Genomic DNA, 21,086 nt, shown 5'->3' with positions numbered 1-21,086 from the left:
CGGTGTATGTTCCTTTTAACGTGCTGTTGGATTCTGTTTGCTAGTATTTTGTTGAGGATTTTTGCATCTATGTTCATCAGTAATATTGGCCTCTAGTTTTCTTTCTTTGTGACATCTTTGTCTAGTTTTGGCATCAGGGTGATGGTGGCCTCGTAGAATGAGTTTGGGATTGTTCTCCACTCTGCCCTGTTTTGGAAGGGTTTGAGAAGGATAGGTGTTAGCTCTTATCTAAGTGTTTGATAGAATTTGCCTATGAAGCTGTCTGCTCCTGGCCCTTTGTTTGTCGGAAGATATTTAATCACTGTTTCAATTTCAGAGCTTGTGATTGGTCTGTTTATATTTTCTCTTTCTTCCTGGGTCAGTCTTGGAAGGTTGTGCTTTTCTAAGAATTGGTCCATTTCTTCCAGGTTGTCCTTTTTTTTTCTTTTTTTTTTTTTTGGTACACGGGCCTCTCACTGCTGTGACATCTCCCGTTGCAGAGCACAGGCTCCAGATGCACAGGCTCAGCGGCCATGGCTCATGGGCCCAGCCGCTCCACGGCATGTGGGATCCTCCCAGACTGGGGCACGAACCCATGTCCCCTGCATCGGCAGGCGGACTCCAAACCACTGCTCCACCAGGGAAGCCCCCAGGTTGTCCATTTTATTGGCATATAGTTGCTTGCAGTAATCTCTCATGATCCTTTGTATTTCAGCAATGTCAGTTGTTACTTCTCCTTTTTCATTTCTAATTCTGTTGATTTGAGTCTTCTCCCGTTTTTTCTTGATGAGTCTGGCTAATGGTTTATCAAATTTTTTTAATCTTCTCAAAGAACCAGGTTTTAGTTTTATTGATCTTTGCTATTGATTCCTTCATTTCTTTTTCATTTATTTCTGATCTGATCTTTATGATTTCTTTCCTTCTGCTAACTCTGGGTTTTTTTGTTCTTCTTGCTCTAATTACTTTAGGTGTAAGGTCAGGTTGATTATTTGAGATGTTTCTTGTTTCTTAAGGTAGGATTGTATTGCTATAAACTTCCCTCTTAGAATTGCTTATGCTGTATCTGATAGATTTGGGTCGTTGTGTTTTCATTGTCATTTGTTTCTAAGTATGTTTTGATTTCCTTTTTGATTTCTTCAGTGATCTCTTGGTTATTAAGTAGTGTATTGTTTAGCCTCCATGTGTTTGTATTTTTTATAGATTTTTCCTGTAATTGATATCTAGTCTCATAGCATTGTGGTCAGAAAAGATACTTGATACTATTTCAATTTTCTTATATTTACCAAGGCTTGATTTGTGACCCAAGATATGATCTATCCTGGAATCTATCCATGAATACTTGAGAAGAAGGTGTATTCTGTTGTTTTTGCATGGAATGTCCTATAAATATCAATTAAGTCCATCTTGTTTAATGTATCATTTAAAGCTTGTGTTTCCTTATTTAATTTCATTTTGGATGATCTGTCCATTGGAGAAAGTGGGGTGTTACAGTACCCTACTATGATTGTGTTACTGTCGATTTCCCCTTTTATGGCTGTTAGCAGTTGCCTTCAGTATTGAGGTGCTCCTATGTTGGGTGCATAAATATTTACCATTGTTATATCTTCTTGGATTGATCCCTTGATCATTATGTAGTGTCCTTCTTTGTCTCTTGTAATAGTCTTTATTTTAAAGTCTATTTTGTCTGATATGAGAATTGCTACTCCAGCTTTCTTTTGATTTCCATTTGCATGGAATATCTTTTTCCATCCCGTCACTTTCAGTCTGTATGTGTCCTTAGGTCTGAAGTGGGTCTCTTGTAGACAGAATATATACGGGTCTTGTTTTTGTATCCATTCAGCCAGTGTATGTCTTTTGGTTGGAGCATTTAATCCATTTACATTTAAGGTAATTATCAATATGTATGTTCCTATTACCATTTTCTTAATTGTTCTGGGTTTATTATTGTAGGTCTTTTCCTTCTCTTGTGTTTCCTGCCTAGAGAAGTTCCTTTAGCATTTGTTGTAAAGCTGGTTTGGTGGTGCTGAATTCTCTTAGCTTTTGCTTATCTGTAAAGGTTTTAATTTCTCCATCGAATCTGAATGAGATCCTTGCTGGGTAGAGTATTCTTGGTTGTAGGTTTTACCCTTTCATCACTTTAAATGTGATTTTAGGCATCACTCCCTTCTGGATTGCAGAGTTTCCGCTGAAAGATCAGCTGTTAACCTTATGGGGATTCCCTTGTATGTTATTTGTTGCTTTTCCCTTGCTGCTTTTAATATTTTTCTTTGTATTTAATTTTTGATAGTTTGATTAATATGTGTCCTGGTGTGTTTCTTCTTGGATTTATCCTGTATGGGACTCTCTGCGCTTCCTGGACTTGATTAACTTTTCCTTTCCCATATTAGAGAAGTTTTCAACTATAATCTCTTCAAATATTTTCTCAGTCCCTTTCTCTCTCTCTTCTTCTTCTGGGACCCCTATAATTCAAATGTTGGTGCATTTAATGTTGTCCCAGAGGTCTCTGAGATGGTCCTCAATTCTTTTCATTCTTTTTTCTTTATTCTGCTCTGCAGTAGTTATTTCTACTATTTTATCTTCCAGGTCACTTATCCATTCTTCTGCCTCAGTTATTCTGCTATTGATTCCTTCTAGAGAATTTTTATTTTCATTTATTGTGTTGTTCATCATTGTTTGCTCTTTAGTTCTTCTAGGTCTTTGTTAAATGTTTCTTGTATTTTCTCCATTCTATTTCCAAGATTTTGGATCATCTTTAGTATCATTACTCTGAATTCTTTTTCAGGTAGACTGCTTATTTCCTCTTCATTTGTTTGGTCTGGTGGGTTTTTACCTTGCTTCTTCACCTGCTATGTGTTTCTCTGTCTTCTCATTTTGCTTAACTTACTGAGTTTGAGGTCTTTTTTCACAGGCTGCAAGTTCTTATTTCCCGTTGTATTTAGTGTCTGCCCCCAGTGGCTAAGTTTTGTTCAGTGGGTTGTGTAGGCTTCCTGGTAGAGGGGACTAGTGCCTGTGTTCTGGTGGATGAGGCTGGATCTTCTCTTTCTGTTGGGCAGGTCCTCATCTGGTGGTGTGTTTTGGGGTGTCATGTCTGTGACCTTATTATGATTTTAGGCACCTTCTCTGCTAATGAGTGGGGTTGTGTTCCTGTCTTGCTAGTTGTTTGGCATAGGGTGTCCAGCACTTTAGCTTTCTTGTTGTTGAGTGGAGCTGGGTCTTGGCGTTGAGATGGAGATCTCTGGGAGATTTTTGCCGTTTGATATTATGTGAAGCTGGGGGGGAGGTGTCTGGTGGACCAATGTCTTGAACTCGTCTCTCCCAACTCAGAGGCACAGGCCTGACACCTGGCCGGAACACCAAGACCCTGTCATCCACACGGCTCAGAATAAAAGGGAGAAAAAAAGAAAGAAAGAAGGAAAATAAAATAAAATAAAATAAAAGTTATTAAAATAAAAAATAATTATTAAAAAAAATAATTTAAAAAGTAACAAAAAAAAGAAGAGAGCAACCAATCCAAAAAACAAATCCACCAATGATAACAAGTGCTAAAAACTATACTGAAAAGAAAAAAAACAAACAAAAAAAACCCAAAACAGATGGACAGACAGAACCCTAGGACAAATGGTAAAAGCAAAGTTATACAGACCAAATCACACACAGAAGCATACACATACACGCTGACAAAAAGAGAAAAAGGGAAAAATATATATATATATCGTTGCTCCCAAAGTCCACCCACCCCATCTATTTGGGATGATTTGTTGTCTATTCAGGTATTCTACAGATGCAGGGTACATCAAGTTGATTGTGGAGATTTAATCTGCTGCTCCTGAGGCTGCTGGGAGAGATTTCCCTTTCTCTTCTTTGTTCGCAAAGCTCCTGGGGTTCAGCTTTGGATTTGGCCCCGCCTCTCTGTGTAGGTTGCCTGAGGGCATCTGTTCTTCACTCAGACAGGATGGGGTTAAAGGAGCAGCTGACTCGGGGGCTCTGGCTCACTCAGGCCGGGGAGAGGGAGGGTTATGGAGTGCGGGGCGAGCCTGCGATGGCAGAGGCCGGCATGACGTTGCACCAGCCTTAGGCGTGCCGTGCGTTCTCCCAGGGAATCTGTCCTTGGATCACGGGACCCTGGCAGTGACGGGCTGCACAGCCTCCTGGGAGGGGAGGTGTGGAGAGTGACCTGTGCTCACTCACAGGTTTCTTGGTGGCGGCAGCAGCAGCCTTAGCGTCTCACGCCCGTCTCTGGGGTCCATGCTGAGAGCCGTGACTCGCGCTTGTCTCTGGAGCTTGTTTAGGTGGTGCTGTGAATACCATCTCCTCGTGCACCCCGAAACAATGGTCTCTTGCCTCTTCGGCAGGTCTAGACTTTTTCCCACACTCCCTCCCGGCTAACTGTGGCACACTAGTCCCTTCAGGCTGTGTTCACGCAGCCAACTCCAGTCCTCTCCCTGGGTTCTAAGCTCTGAAACCCGAGCCTCAGCTCCCAGCCCCCACCCGTCCCGGTGGGTGAGCAGACAAGCCTCTCGGGCTGGTGAGTGCTGGTCGGCACCGATCCTCTGTGCAGGGATCTCTCCGCTTTGCCATCCACACCCTATCACTGTGCTCTCCTCTGTGGCTCGGAAGTTCCCCCCTCCACCACCTGCAGTCTCCGCCCACGAAGGGGCTTCCTAGTGTGTGGAAACCTTTCCTCCTTCACAGCTCCCTCCCACTGGTGCAGGTCCTGTCCCTATTCTTTTGTCTCTGGTTTTTCTTTTTTCTTTTGCCCTACCCAGGTATGTGAGGAGGTTCTTGCCTTTTGGGAGGTCTGAGGTCTTCTGCCAGCATTCAGTAGGTGTTCTGTAGGAGGTGTTCCACATGTAGATGTATTTCTGATGTATTTGTGGGGAGGAAGGTGATCTCCACATCTTACTCTTCTGCCATCTTGAAGTTCCTCCAGCCATTGGATTTTTGTGTATTTTTCTTTTCTTGAATTCTTGTTTTAAGAATAAGGATCAGAAATGGTCTGGTGCTTTTGCAGTGAAATGAGTGAGGGAGGAATGGATGTTATGAATGGGAACGGATGGATGAAGTAAGGGAAATGTGGACTCACGGAGGCAGAGTTGTAATAGCAAACAGAGTGGCCAGGCCTCAGACATAGGCCTCACTGGGAGGTAATGTTTGAGCAAACTTTTGAAAAAAGTGAGCGAGGTAGCCATGAGGATAATGCGAAGAAACCTTCCAGCCTGTGGGAGCAGTGGCACCAAGGCTCCCATGTGTTAGCGGTACCTCAGGGAGGTCAGTGCAAGTCTGTAGCAGAGTGATTAAGATGATAGGGTGGTAGAAAATGAAGTCACAGTGATGGGTGATATCTCGTAGGTTTGGCGATGTACCTTGCAGGCACTGTAAACATGGAAACCACCTCATTGACCCCCATTGCACTTCTCTGGACACCTAAGGATCCAGAGGACCCAGGTTCCCAAAATTTTAAAAAATGGGTGGGCTCTTAATATTCACACAGGATTTCCAGAAGCTTCTTTGGGGATTGTCATCTCCAGTTGTGGCCAGTTACCCTGCACTACGTAAGTGCTGTTTGGTTCGCTGTGGTCAAAAGAAAAATGTTATCTCTTTATATCAGGATTTCATCAAATAAGACAGTCTGACTTGCTCACCAATCGCCTTTGTTGCATTATGCATTTGGGTTTTGCTCTAAGATTCAAACACCAGTAGCCATGATTCAGTTTCCTTGGAAGCAATGGCAGTTCAAGGGTACTTATCCAATAGCCGCTTTCCAGGATAGAAATATGCTGTTTAATTAATATCGATCATTAGAACAACCTCGTAGGAACTTAGGTTTGTGAAGTACTAAACAGTTTACAAAGCAAGGCCACTCATGGAGAGCCACCTGACAGGTTCCACCAGCAGCACAATGAAGTGCAAGCCTCTTCACTCGCTATTGTTTCAGAAGAGGAAGTCTATCTTGTTGCACATTTTCCTTCCCACTGAGGATCACATTTCTATTTTATGTTCAGAGAGCATAATGTTGCCAAATATTCAGGAATGCAGATGCCCAACCAGTGCTCCAGGCAGGGGAGTTTCGAAGCAAATTCATTTTAGTGGGCCAGCCCTACCTTCCAGCTCTTTTGGCCAGGAGAGAAGAGCTGAGGAATGGGGGCCTGGGAAAGTCAAGGGAGAGTCTCTCCTCAGACCTATGCTGTGTCATTAGCAGCTTTCAAGAGAGCGCTCCCTTTATACTTCTGGACATTAAGCAAGTACTTGATTTTCTTTGAAATGGTGAAGAAATAGACCTCAGTATCCCTGTGGTAGATTTACACGTGCTCTTATTTTTAGTACTTGTACATTTCCTGGTAAGGAAGGGAGAGAAATTTGTTTAGTGATTCTAGAATGGGCCACCTGCCTCATGCACAGCTGTACCAGGTGCTCAGTGTGACTTCTCAGCATTTCCCTGTGTGCTCAGTGCTGCTTTCATGATATTAAAGCCCCTTTTCTTCCTTATGCCACACAGAAACGCCAGCCTGGCAATGCCATTGGTGCCATCTACTTACCTTTCCTGCACCTGCCTCAGGACCCCAGTGTTTTGCTTGTTTCTAATCACTTCTCTTTGGCTTTTTGGGGTCTGGTTTCTAGTTGCTAAGGAAGGCCCGTCTTGCCTCGCTTCAACCAGGGCTTGAGTTGACCAGACACCTGGCGGTTTGAGGAGACTGCAGAGCTGTGTTCTGGCCTCTGTGTGTTGATAGGACGTATGAGGATTCAAACCCACAAATGTTCCCTCTTTATATCTTTGGCTTAAAATGACCGTGTGCCCAACTTAGACAGGAGGAAATTGTAGACTGATGGCTCTTTATTTCCATATCATTACCTCAAAAATCATAATTCATGTATCCATTCAATCACTGTTCATCTAGTTCTGTGCCAGGCATGGAGCTTAGGCACTAGCGATAGAAGAGAAAATGAGGCAGGCACTGTCCCTGTCTTCCTGGAATTTATAATATGGTGAACTGGAAATAGGAAGTTACTGTGTGATCAGGATAAGAGGTGATAAAGCTCTGGAACTTGTGGGAAAGCAAAGAAAACAGCTATGGGAATCGTTATGGAGGTAGAATCAACAGACTGAAGAAGTTAAGAAAGATCATGTGCTTAATGCTGGATCAGATGCAAACCCAGACCTGTTGACTAGCCCTTTGCCCTCCAGACTGTGGTCTAATCAGCTGTAGATGATGCGTCTTTCCCTCTTTCTAGTGTGTGTGTGAGAAGGTGTTTTTCTGATTCATTTGTTTTTCATCCCCTTCTTTCCCTGGATTTCCATATTCCCTCTAAACTGTAGGTCCTCTAAGAGAGTGCCTACTTTTCCTTTTTTGTCTTTCCACAGTATTAGTTACACGTACTATGTATTCACTCAGCAAACATCTATGTGACAGGCGACAGGCATTGTATTAGGCCCTGAGGACAATGATATGAAATCACACCCTGTCCCTGTAACCAAAGTGTTCACAGCTAGAAGGGGAAAACTGACCTGAAGTATGTAAGTAAATGTACCCATGTGTTATAGGAGCTTTGAAAGAAGTATGTATGGGATAAGATGGAGGACAGAGGAATGGTTAGTTAATTATAATATGGTGACTTGGAAATAAAGAAGACAATTACACATTGTGATGTGCTATAAAGGCAAAGATTGGGGTGCTGAGGTAGAAAATAACAAGGTGATGGATATCTCTAGCTAGACAGGTAGTGTTAGCATTGGTAGTAATCATGATAATAATAATTATAATAATGGCTACTAATACTTACTGGACATTTAATGTGTCCAACATTGCACTCAGCTCTGTATTTACATTACTGAAATTAATCTTTATAAAAATCTTACGATGTAGGGTTGTTCCTCTGTGACAAATGAGAAAAATAAAGAAAAGAGAAGCTATAAACTTGCTCAAGATCACACATCATTCATTTCTTCACCGAATAATTGAATTTATTGCACATCTACGAAGTGCATGACACTGGCTGTTCTGAGATGAACATGGACTATTCCCTCCTCCAAGTTTCCTGGAGGAAGCATTTGTGAAAATAAGTCAGGCTGTCTAATGGACGTGTGGACAAGGCACTGTGGGAGAGCAGAGCAGGGAACTAACAGGGCCAGAGGAGTGGGGGAAAGCTTCATAGAGGAGGGAGCGTCGGAGCTGGATCTTGATGAATGAATTGACTGCAGAGAGGAAGTGCTATGTGCCAAGGTGAAAAAGAGGCATGAAATGGTGTGGGATAGTCAAGAAGCATTGAGGTCTGTGTGTGTGAGTGGTAGGGGAGGGGATGGGGAGGATGGGTTGCCAGGAGGTGATGTGGGAAAGATTGATGGCGACCAGTTTGTAAAAGGCTGAAGTCAATGGGAAGGTACATGTAGGAGGTCATGGATGGCCAGCAGAAGTGTTTAAGTAGGCTGGTGCCATGATGGAATGCACAGCTTTCTGGAAGAAGATTCTTGAGAAATGAGGAACTTTACCAGTTAGCAGTACAAGGTACAGTATCATTTTCAGTGGAGTTAGATGAATTTCTAACTTCCAGGATATCTGTATATACAGCAGCCCCAGAAATTTGCTCCACTGTAATTCTAGTAACCGGAATGAAGTCCTAGTGCCGTTTCATTTGTTCTATCCCATAAGATGATATTTAGCAGAAGCAACCAAGACAGTAATGTGGGAGATAAGAGAAGAGACACGGACAGTCCAAGGCACTGAGAAGCTGAACAGGAAGGAGCAGGATCTTTGAGACACACCCCAAAACTGTTTCTCACAGTCAAGGGTGGCACCTGAGAAGACATTTATTGTCTTGAGCATTTTACTACAGTACTAAATGAATAGCTATAAAATGCTTACAGGGATGCTTCAGAGCTCCGCTGCCTCAAACCCAGTATTAGAAAGGATAACAGAGGTCTGGGATTGGAGGAGAGCATGGACCAGTCAGACGGATCTTGCTGCTCTGTATCCTGCAGACTGACGTCTAGAGCCCCAGTCAGGGGGACTACCTGCTTCCTGGAAATGTGTGAGTGGGCTGAGGCCACTGAGGGTTACGTCAGTGTGTGAGCTGCCTTTCTACCCATTGCAAGGGAAGTTGCCTTAGAAGTTGAACTTGATCCAGATGTCAGAGAAATGGTCTCTTTCTCAGGCTTTCCCTGAGCTCTTGGAACTCTTAAGGAAGGTGAACTAACATCAAAGAGTGAGCTAGTGATGGTTGCGTGTTGTTTTGGTAATTTGATAAAAGTATTGATCAACAGTTTTTGAACTACAGCCTTCCCTCCCTAATTCTAATCTGCACTATTCATTGTAAATCAGTTTAGAAATGCCTATGCAGCCAACATGACCTTGAGACAAGGGTCGCTAATCAGTCACTTTGAAATGAATTAATGGTGTATTCCCAGGCTTTGCTAGGTGTGAAGACAGTGGTGATGACATTGATCCAAATTAATGGTATGATAGATGGACTATAGTTCTCAGGATCACATACCAGCATCAGTTAATAACTTCTTTTAATATCCATAGAAAGGATATCAGGTATACTTCATTTTTTGCCGTGTCACTTTCCGCTAGAAAATATTTTTACAGAGAGACTATAGAGGCAGTGTGGCTTAGTAGGTAGCAGCCTGGATTCTGAAGCCAAACTGCCTAGTTCAGAGCTTCTCCACTTATTGGTTGTGTGACTTTGAGGACTCTTAACCTCTCTGTGCCTCAGTTTCCTCATCTGTAAAATGGGGATAATAATCATACCAAACTCCTAGGCTGATGATAAGGATTAAATGAGTTTTCTGACATATGATCATGCTGTGTAACTATTAGCCATTATTTATGATATTTCCATTAGTATCAGTCATAGGGAGTAGCCACCCAGAATGAACCATTACTCTCTGAGCTTCGCATTCTGAACTTTACTTAAAGGAAAGAAGTACACATTTGCTGTCAGGCACTAGAATGGAACATTTGTTATCTCGTGTGAAACTCTACAATCCGGTCCATTAGATGATTATCTCCATTTTAAAGATGAGGAAGGTATGGCTCAGAGAACTTACATAACATGCCCCAGATAATATAAAGCTGAAGTGAACTTGAGCCCACTTCTCATGTTTTCCTTCTGTACTTTTGTTCCTTTCAGAATTCTCCAGGGATAAGTAGCAAACTCTGAAAAAGCAGAATTAAAAGTGCATGTCAAAGCTGGCATTTTCACAGTACCCTGTGCTCTCTTCTCCCTTCCTCACCTGCAGAGATTGCCTGAGATGGTGTCTTATCTTATGTGGTCCATCTTGCACTGTGTGACTATGCTAAGGAGAGAGAGGCAGCCTGCATGTCCCCTGGTCTCCCCCAGGCCCCTGCCTTGCCTCCTCTAATACCTCACTGGTTCCTCTCTCATGGAGCAGCCCACCTTCTCAGTAAGATTCAAAACACTCCTACTGTTCCAGCTCCCGAGAGCACCAGAAAGGAGTCAACACCCTCTAGAATCCCTCCTACACCTCCAGGGAGCCTAGTGCCTTCCAGAAGGTTAGAACCTTTGTTATTCTGTGAAAGCCTCAGACGTCTTTTGGATGCAGTTCCTCGATGTTTACATCTGGGAAGTTCTGCAAGTCTTCATAACCGCCCGGGGAATCATTAAGATGCAGACAATTCTAAGATTGCACAACTCAGCTTGTAAACACATGTCGGGATGACCCTGGCTCTTTATAGAGAAACTTATAAAGTTTCTACACCTTGGCAGTTGGAAAGAATATAGATTTGAAGATAACATTTGGTACTTCATTGGAATCAACATCATTTTGCCTCTATGCTCCAACCTTCACTTTCATATGTGGTCCACCTCCCTTCATCCTTCATTACCACACCCTAAAATTATAATTGTTTGTAAGAGTATGGACTTACATTCTTATACATCAGGTTGGTTTTTTGCATATTGTATTCCAAGCCCATGCATGCAGGACGATTACCACTCTACCTCCAGCTCACTGACTATGCAATCAAGACTCATTATTACCCTGGTTCTCATCCCATTCACACCCTTTATGTCTCAGAACAACAGTGAATGGAGAGCAAGGTATATTGCGGGGCATGAAGGGAATAAGAAGGCCAAGGACATGGGGATAAATTTGAACTAAGGAGGGGAAAATTTAGGTGAAGATGGTTTGTCTGAGGAGCTTTATCATCTTTGATGTTTGAGAAATTTTACTTTTTGTTAGATCTGTTTCTTGAATCATGATCCTTGGGTCTGGTGGAAACCTATAATTTTTGGAAGGCTTATTTCTGCAAAAGCTTATGGTTATGGAGACAAATCAATGTTTGTAGGTCCATGAATCAGAGTCTAAGGAGTCTGTTTGGTTATTTAGTGTCTCATAAAATGTAACGTAGAAAAGACTTGTGGAGCATCAGAGCTGTAAAAGATCATGGAGACCATGTGGTCCTCACCCCTCCTTCTAGTGATGAGGCTGTGAAGCCAAGGGAAGCTGAATGACTTACGCAGGTTACATGGCTACGAGGAGGGTTAGAGAGACTGAAGTAGAAGAGACCTCCTGACTCCTAAACCAGTATATTTTCAACATTATCACACATTACTAATCATTTGGAAGCATTTGAACCAAAGTATGAACCATGTGTTATGAGAGAATCTTAGCAAGAAGAGACCTTGGTGGTCATCTAGTGCCATCTCCCTCCTGATGCAAGAATCCTCTTGGTGACATTAACAGATGGCACTACTGCCTACTGATGCTAGGAAGCTTAGTACTTTATAAGGCAACTTGTTTTATCTTTGGCTATCCCTACATAATGGTAAATTTACCCCAACAAAAAGGCAAATTTCTATTTTTAAAGCCTCAGTCCAGAAGGAGTGAGTGTGGCCAAAGGGGAATGGAACGGTATTAGTGATGGTGTAGAGTTTTACTCTTTTTATCTTAAAATAAGGATAATAATGCCTATCTTGTAGGGTCAGTGTGAGGATCAGAAGTGCAATTTATAGAGCATCTACCATAATAGCTGCTTCAATAGGTACTCAAATTTTAGTTATCGTTGGCTTTTGTCATCATGATCCCAGTTTTTGAAATTATGCCCTCTGGAGCAGCATAGACTATGTCTAATCCTGCAAATATTTGGAAGGCAGTTAGCATGACCTCTAAGCCTTCTTTTCTTCAGACTAAATATTCCCTGACTCTTCTACCATTCTTCCTGTGATGCATTTTGGATGCCTCCATTGCTTTCATTCCCTCCTATTTGTCTATTTCCCCCTTAAACTGTGGTGGCCAAATGTGGTCAGTCCCATGTGCTTGACAGTGGAATAATTACATCCCTTGATCTGGACATCGCACTTCTCCTACAACAACCTAGATTTATGTTAGCATTTTTGGAGGCCAGATCATACAGTTGGCTCAAGTAAAATCTTGTTCTACTATCCAGAATGTTAGCGACGTCTCCCAACATTGTGTCAACCACAGATTTGACAAGCATGATTTTTACATCTTCATCCAAGCGGTTGATAAAAATGTTGAACAAGAAAAGGCAAAAAGCTGAGCCTCCAGGAACACCTCAGATCCTTCCCTGCATGTTGACATCCAACCGCTGGTTGCTGACGTTGTTTCACCAGCTCCAAGACTACTCACCTATGCTAACAAAAATAACTCAGCAAGATATAGTCATTCTTCGTGTTTTTGAAATTGGATATTTACTTTATTTAAAGATAAAATGCCATTCTTTTATCAAGGAAGACAGGTTTTGAACCCATAATTGGGAGAATGTGAACTCAGAAGTAATTTCATGTTTGAGTTACTATGTAATGCTGAAAGGAAAAAAAAAAAACAACAATTTCTTTTAATGTGAAATGATAATGCTTGCTTAAATTTGTTTATTTTTCCAAAATGTTTCGAAATTATTCTCTGGGTCTGGGGGAAGGAGGCTGGAGAATTTGCAGATTTCATGCATTGGGGAGAAAGGAGATTTTTGAAATATTAGGATATAACTTTCAAGAGCTTTTTCCATCTCTGGTGGAGATCACAGCGACAAGGAGATCTCTTAAAAATGTTGGTGGGGGAGGGTGTGAAGTATATCCTAGATAGTCTTTTTTATTCTTTTTAATGGTTCTCAGAGCAGATTCTTAAACTTTTTGAGGGGAGAGTTATTTCTTTCTCTCATTTAACGTGCTTTATGATGAAGAAATCAAACCAGTGTCTTTGCACCAGGTTTCAAAATTTTTGAACCCAGTTTTTCTTGGTTTCCATGCTGGAGATTAAGAATGGTTATGGACATACCATTTGAGCCAAAGTGCTCAAAGACTTGAAGCTCATTTCTTGGTATCTTCCTTGAAGGGCTCGTTTAATTTTTTTCTCAAAGGCTTTACTTTCTAATCTACGTTCCACATTTGTGGCTTTCTTCTTAATTCTGATCCTCTCTATTTCTCTACCCCATAATCAAACAAGTATGTTAACATCTAACATATCTTAACATCTTTTATTGTGATCATGCTTTGAGATTTCAAGGTAAATAGACAAAAGAGTTAGCATTCTCAAAAATCGCCCAGGGAATAAAAGATAAGATTTCATTATACTGAATATTCTAGGAATGTCATTTTATAATTTACTCATTCTCTCACTATTTACTGCATACGTACTGTGCCAGGCACTGATCTGGGCCATGGAGACTCAATGGGGAGTAAAGTTGGACCTAGTCCATTCTCTCATTGTGCTTATATTCTAGAGGGAGAAACAGATATTGATCAAAGAATCGAAGACAATTGTAAACTTGTGAAAAGTGCTATGAAGGAGGGGGAGATGGTGTCCGTCATTGGAGAGGTCAGGGAAGGCTTTCTCACATGATGCTTAGTTTGTGATTTGAAGGTGGAGTCTGGGGAAGAGTACAGGTAGCAGAAAACGGCATATTCAGCTCTGTGCTGAAATGGAGCATCTTCAGTATGAGAGCAGGAAAATTCATGCAGGTGGAGTGAATCGCAGAGAGCCAGAGTGAAGGTGGTGTGAGATGAGCAGGGGAGGTAGGAAGGGTGTCATACAGGCCTTGGAGGTCACAGTGAGAGTGCTGTCGGAGTCTTCTGAACCTTGAGAAGCCACCTAAGAAGCATGGAGAGGGTGGGCCATGTAGCTGGATTTGTGTGCAGTGAGATCAGGATGACTGTGGCTGTATTATGGGAAAGAGGAGGAAGGGAAATCAAGTGAATGACAAGGGACCAGTTAGGAGAGCACGTGTTTAATCCAGGAAAGAAGATGGTGGATGGGTGGAAGTTGGTGGAAAAAGAGACGGAAAGAGAAGGATGCTTACATTGAATTTATGGTACTTGGGGACTAGACGTGGGGGTGATAGAAAAGTGGTGCCAAAGGAGGGTTCAGACATTGTATATTATTGTTTGTGAACTTAAAGAGAATATTATTTTAAAAATTGTTTAGCTCTATTGATAACTTTCACTAGCACAGCACAACAGGAAGAATAAAAAGACAGTCAGAAATCCTTCTTTGCCTCAGATCTATTATTGACAAAGTAGGTGACTGGAAACAGGATGAAAAATTTCAAATATCTTTAAGGATCTAAACACTGGAAAAATAATACTTACAATGTTTACTTCATCACAACCTCACTAATACCTAGAGAAATAACGTTTGTGAAGGTTCACTTTCGAAAGAAAGAACGATTATCTTTATTTTCGCTATTACTTTTAGTTTGATTCTCTACGCCTCTAGATCCTATACAAAGAACTCAAGCATATCCCTGTGCTGCCACCCCAATACAAATCACCATTTCCTTTCCTCTCACTTTAACCAGCCACAATATTTTCCCACGTCAGAAAAACCTTCCAGTATATAAGGGGAGCCTTTGGATCATGTGTGTGTGTCTAAGCCTGTTCATGCCTTTGGGATCTCAAGACAACAGTCGGCTTACAGTCTAAGCCAGGTGCCCAGTTGCCATCTGGGCTCCTGACAAGCTGTGTGGTCAGGGTATAGAAATCAGAAACCTGGGAAAGGTGCAATGGGATGGACACAAGCACCCCCAGTACCGTATATGTTATCACCGTCATTTAACACACAGTGCAGGAAATCCTGTTCTTTACAGAAGAACTTCGAAGAACCACTACTAGTAGTCCTGGGTAACATTTTTTTTTTTTTTTTTTTTTCTTTGCTGAAGCACAGACCGATAGATATTTTTTCCTCTAGTAAATTGCTAGTGACACTCCATTTCTTTCCTGTCATCCTCAACCCGTTGTCCAACTGACCTCTCAGATTTCCCTACCTTTCAAGGCTAAAGGGCTGTACCTGGCTGTTTCCAGAGGCCCACTGACTTATGTTGCTTTGCCCCGAACTTTCTTTTTCTCTTCTAGGTTCTGAATTTCTCACATTTCAGCCCCACCATGTTGATCAACCCTCTTCTGCCTCAGTGTGAATCCTCTCTTGTTGTCCCATTGACATTCTTTTCCAGGAAGAGCTGTCTTTTAAGCCAGCTTTGTCATGCGTATTTTATCTTACTTATGAATTTTAAACAAAGAAACCTTCATTCAAGCCATCAGAAATAAATGCATGATATTAGGTCTCTCAAGTGACTCAGCTGTGTCATTATTTTCTTCACTACTTTCATGCACTGTTTGGTTACTAACTGCCTACTGTGCTCTAAGCACCATGGATAGAATAATGAACACAAACATTCTATATTCTTGAGGAAAAGGCAATGAACAAGTAAACAGACGAGAAATCGTTGTCAGTATTCCATTATTCCACCAAATTGTTAGAGATTGATTTTATGGAAATACGGCAGAGTTGTAACTCTCACTCTTGTCATTGGATCCCAGACACCCCGTTGTCTTTTCCAGTCGTTCATCCTCAGTCCCCAGGTTGTTGAGCTTGGGTCAGGAGTACCCACCCAGATTATGATTTGGAAAAGTAGTTTCCTGGAAAAAAAGAAGAGGTGGTTAGTCTTATAGGACTGAAAAAGAAAAAATAACAAGTGTGCTTGTCATTCAAAGCAGGGTGCTGAATGGCTCTTTGCTAAATCATAGTATTATGCACTTACCACAGAAATCATTTTCAAATGCAATATCTATCACACCAAGTCAGAACAGATATGCACTAAACCTCCCTGATGTAAACCTCCCATTGGGATGGTGGCAGGGTGATTAGCAAACTTCCATCAGTATCAGTATCAGTATTTTCTTATGTGCTTTCCTCTTAAGGTGAATAGTTATTTTTCATCTCATCGTAGCTGTAAGTTGTAACAAAGGTAAATGGAGCCATGGCTTGCCAGAAGCCATAACTCTGTATTTAGTTGACATGACCAGAGTCCCCATTTTGGCCTTTGAGAGCTTGAGAGTACACTGAAGCATTCACCTCTTCTGACCCTTATCCCTCTGTCTTCTGTCTTCTCTGGGCAGAATATCTCGATGCATAACACCGTTGGTGGGGCCATGGTGGGGCCTGGAGCTCACCAGCTTGGCAGCACCCGGATGCCCAACCATGACACCAGCGTTGTGATTCAGCAAGCCATGCCGTCACCCCAGTCCAGCTCTGTCATCACACAGGCACCTTCCACCAACCGCCAGATCGGGTAAGGAGACCTCCTCGGCTGTCTCTGGGTCCTGGCTGGAGCTCAGGGAATGTTCTAGACTTTATCCTAGTTTCTAGTCCTCAGGTTGGATAAGACGGAAGTTGATTTTCCTGGCTGGTGTGATATTGCCTAGAGCTCAGAGTGATGTTTTTGATGGGAGAAGGGAAGAGGTAATCTCTGTGTGGTGGAAGCTCTTTGACCCTGACTTTGGGGAGAAAAGCAAGTCATTCTGTGTCATTGTTTCTTCAGACAAGAGTCTTGAACTTCAAGATGACCATGGGGAAACCCCATGGATGTTGAGCGCAGGGCATAGTTCTCAGGACAAATGTTTGAGAATGGCGGAGGGAAGTGTCACCTGCCCAGCTTCCTCCCTAACAGAGTATGTCCCTCCATTCCTAAGACTTAAGCCCATCACCTGTGTCTTTGGTGTATTTCCACGGTCCTCCTTCCCTCTGATCATTTCTTCTGTGCTTCTCTTCCTTTTTAATACCTTCTCATTAGTTCTCCTCTCTCTCTGCATTGGTCCATATTCATTCCTGGAGTAGACAAAACAAAGAAAGCAGGCCCTATCCCTCTCATTTATGTAAAAAAAAAAAAAAGACAACACTGAGGCATTGAGAAAAATAGGTAGAATGCTCCCAGACACTGTGTATTATGGGATGGAAAGAGAGGTCACTTCTGAGTGTCAGGTGATAGCTCTCAGCCCTTGTTACTCAGAGTGTGGTCTGAGGACCGGCAGCTTGGGTATTACCCAGGCACTTCTTAGAAATGCAGAATCTCTAGCCCAGCTTCCTTCTCTCCAGAATGAGCATGGTATCTCTTCTTTCCACCCTCACAAGAGTAAGTGAAAAGGAAATAAAAGATTTAAGAGTGCTTGGGATCTTAGAAAGAAAAGGTAGTAACTTAAGCCAGAGAGCTATGATAAATTTATGTTGCTGGATGCTGAGAACTGCTTGCTCTCTGTTCCCAGAATTCTCTGTTTAAAATAGGAAAGGGAGCTTGCTGTGTTTGCTATATGCATCAGAATTTAGTTTGAATATTCCATGAATGATAGATACGGTGATTTTAAGAAAAATACTAGAAGCTGTCCCACTATTTGTCAGTCTGTCTTTCTCCCTTCCTTGTTTTAAATGCTTGTAAGAATTCCACACCAACAGGGAGCACTAGGGACAATGGCTTATCCCTCAGAATGCTCTAGAAACGGTACCCTGCCTCTCACATTCCTCAACTCATCAGGATGGGTTGTGACATATGAAGATGAATCTTAACAAATGAAAGTTGTGGGTGATGACTATTCTGTGAGTTTTCCATGGGTACATTTTGTTTCCCATTCAAGAAACAGAAAATTAATCTGGCCATTTGAATGCTTGGCTTTGTTGGAAGAAGCCAATGCTAAATTCGCAAGTGTCTTGGTTAAAGATGTCTTTTCTTCTCGAATGACTATGGGAGCAAATGTTGCACCACCTAAAGCAAGAACCTGTAATATACTAAGAGCGTGGGGCCGTTAAAGACAGCATCTCAATCTCAAGGGACTTCTTCACTCCAGGGGCTTGGCTTTGGGCAAACAATTCACAGTAAGGCAAGCTAATTGTAATTATTTTATTTTTCTTTCAAGGGGAGAAAAACATAAAATGTGCTAGAGTTTACTAGCAGTTTTACAGCATTCCTTCTCCCCTGGAGTTCTGCTTCCTGCCCCACGACTACCCTTTTGCAGGACCTTAGTATTTGGCCGTTGTTAGTACAGTGCTGGTTTTTGTGAAACAATCATTTAAGGGTTAGCACTAAATTCTAAGACGGGTATTGACTCTGTCAGTAATGTACCCAGCTGGCCCAGGGCTGTACAGTTGGATGACATTCCTAGGCTGTGTCACTGCCCTGACAGGTGCGGGTGTTTCTCTGTTACATGTGACCTCCCGACCCACTCTGCCTTCTCGTTTATTCCCAATCCTGGGGTGTTACGTGTCTCTCCTGGTGTGTTCTAGGAGATAATTGTCACTTTTAGGACTCTGTCTTGTTGCCGAGCTTGAAGGAAGCTGTTTCTTTGCTTCACATCCTTCCCTGTTGTGCTTACCATGTTGACTCCAACCCCTACTTCCTGTCATTTCCATTTTCTCCACGTGACCCATCTAAAACCTTGCCCGGATGATCATGGGGGCTCAGCAAGTAACGACCCAACCCATCTCACCAGTGGATCCAGAATGAAAGTCTAGGTGGTAACATTTGGAGATGGTTGACTCTTTGAGTTCTCTCAGCAAAGAGGAAATGAGTACTTATTTTAAAACATGAGTTCCCTCTGGAGACTGTGTCTTTAAATGAGCATTTGAAATTGCAGATAGTTTTCTTCTTTTTTCTCCGAGGCTGCACAGAACCATATTGTAGTAATATTCTGATTTTTATCACAACCTCAAATATTTAAGTGTCAAAATCTGGCCAAGCCACCTGCAAATGTTTGCCATGGCTACTGGCCAACAAAAACAGCAAACAGCAATGAAAGTCTTCATTCAGGCTCAGCACTTAAGCTGCATCCAGCCAGAGAGCCTGGGACCCACCTGTGCCCACGCACAGGGCTCTTTTGCTGCGGCCGGTGGGTGTGTTCACAACTAGAACTTTGCGGGAGAAGGAGGGGGCTGCCTGTCTCCTATCCCCGCCTTTTCTTCCCTTCGACTAGTGCTCGGCTTCTGTTGCCAACCCCACCTTTGTTCTCCTTTCTGCCACTACCCCACTTCATGTTGTATTTAAACTTAGGGGTTTGAATGGACTGGGAGTGATATTGACCTGAAGGACGGGGAAATGAGAGCAGTGCCTGTTCTCAGGGAAGATCTGGGGGACAAAGTTTATGCATCCTTGTGTGTGCATTTGATTTTCATACTTTTGGAGCAGGCATTGAGCCAAAGTAGAACAAAATGAGTGTGTATGCAAAAATCTGAAGAAATAAGGTTATAAAAGTAGGTAGACAAACCACACGGGCAACTTTCAGTGCATCCCATGTCACCCCCCACCCTGCCCCGCACCATGCCGATGCCCAGTTCTGTCCAAGTAGCACTTTTATCCCAATAGAAACTGGAGGTAAGTATAAATATCCCAAATTGCACTCGTGTGGTTAGGCAGCCTAGAAAATCACTCAGCACTAGAGAGTGTAGGAGGCATCCCCAAACTAGTGACTACTTTTGCTTAGTCAAACGGGCAGACGCTCTGTTGGAAAGAGTGTCTTTGGCTGATTGATGGTAGCATTTTAGGAGATAAATTTTCCAGGTGGGAAAAAAAAAAAAAAAAAAAGAGTGAGCCATGGGCTGTGGGAGAGACAGAAAACAAACATGTGTTAAATATAGATGAAATCAATTCAGGCTTGGACCAAATATGTGGCAGATTCCAAGCAGTATCTCTACTCCAGTCATTTTTATTAGATATCATGTAACAGGCTCATTAATTCAGGACCAAGTCTGCAAAACCCGGGAAAATGGTGGATGAGCAGGTAACAGTAATGCAAATTATCTCTGTCTCTGTCTCTTCTTCTGTCTTTTTCTCTCTTTATCTCTCTTGCTCTCTCTCTCTCTCTCCTCATATGAGACATTTTTGTAGGAGTCAGTAATCAGTTGAGTGGGTGGCTATAATCTTAATACATCCCAGCTTTCCTAAAGAAGCCGATTTCTCTTTATGGAGTCAATGTTATTAGATAATTCATGCTCAGTAATTCTTCAGGAGAACTGTGAAGATAATATAGAGCGTGGAGGTCTACAAAAACGGATAACAGTACAGAGTTCTGACAGGTTATGGGAGGCACTGCCAAAATATTCCACAGAATTTCCTCCTGTTTTCAAAATGTTCCATAGATTTAGTTCTCTGTATGGAATTGGGCAAATACATAAGCTCTTTAGATTACTGGTGAAAATTATTTGACAGTAATTGTTTATAATGGAGGTATGATACATCTAACATCAGAATATACAAGTGTTCCTACCAAGGCTGATATTTGCACAGAAGTATCTGGTCCATTGTGGAATATTCTAGTTAAGATATCAGGAAACTAGAAAATATGTTCAACAGCGTGTGTATATGAGACCTCTCCCTGATTATATGCCAGTTTTAATCCTGGCAAATATATGTTTGTGTGATGTGCAGCTCTATTAGCTGTTTGGTCATAAGCTCTATTTGCATGAAGCTGTACTTAGGCAGGTGTAGACCTAAAAGTTAGCCAGAAATTTGTATAAAATATCGTAGAAGCAAATCTTGTTTTATGTAAAAGTAAAAAGGAACTGATACTCATCATAAATTGTATTTTCACACCTTTTATATGATTCTTTAATAATAATACTAATAAAAAGAAGAGCTTATCACATCTCAGAACTTGTTGGCATAAAAAGTAACACCACCTTGCCTATTGGGGAGAGTCATGTGGCTTTGTTGTATGAGTTGTCGTTGCTGCTTGAGGTGTCCATCGAGATGGGAATGTTAATTGATTCAAAGGTTTTTGTGTTATTGTTGCTCTGAAAAAAAAAGGGGGGGGGAGTGGTCAATAAATGATGCCATCACAGAAAGGCACCAATTAAAGAAGCCTTAGATAAC

The 21,086-nt window shown here is 42.0% G+C and overlaps 1 protein-coding gene across 19 annotated transcripts in view; it reads left to right on the top strand.

Annotated features, from left to right (window-relative positions):
* The window catches only part of CREB5 (cAMP responsive element binding protein 5), a 416,039-nt gene that overhangs the window by 142,374 nt on the left and 252,579 nt on the right, over positions 1-21,086 (top strand). For all 19 annotated transcript variants that reach the window (XM_067042425.1, XM_067042419.1, XM_067042426.1 and 16 more), the window contains one exon: positions 16,351-16,523. In XM_067042425.1, the coding sequence (XP_066898526.1) occupies positions 16,351-16,523 (173 nt within the window). The remainder of the gene's footprint in view (positions 1-16,350; positions 16,524-21,086) is intronic.

Source organism: Kogia breviceps, chromosome 9 (genome assembly GCF_026419965.1).
Source record: "Kogia breviceps isolate mKogBre1 chromosome 9, mKogBre1 haplotype 1, whole genome shotgun sequence".
Lineage (NCBI taxonomy): Eukaryota > Metazoa > Chordata > Mammalia > Artiodactyla > Physeteridae > Kogia > Kogia breviceps.
This window is presented reverse-complemented; position numbering and strand designations above follow the sequence as displayed.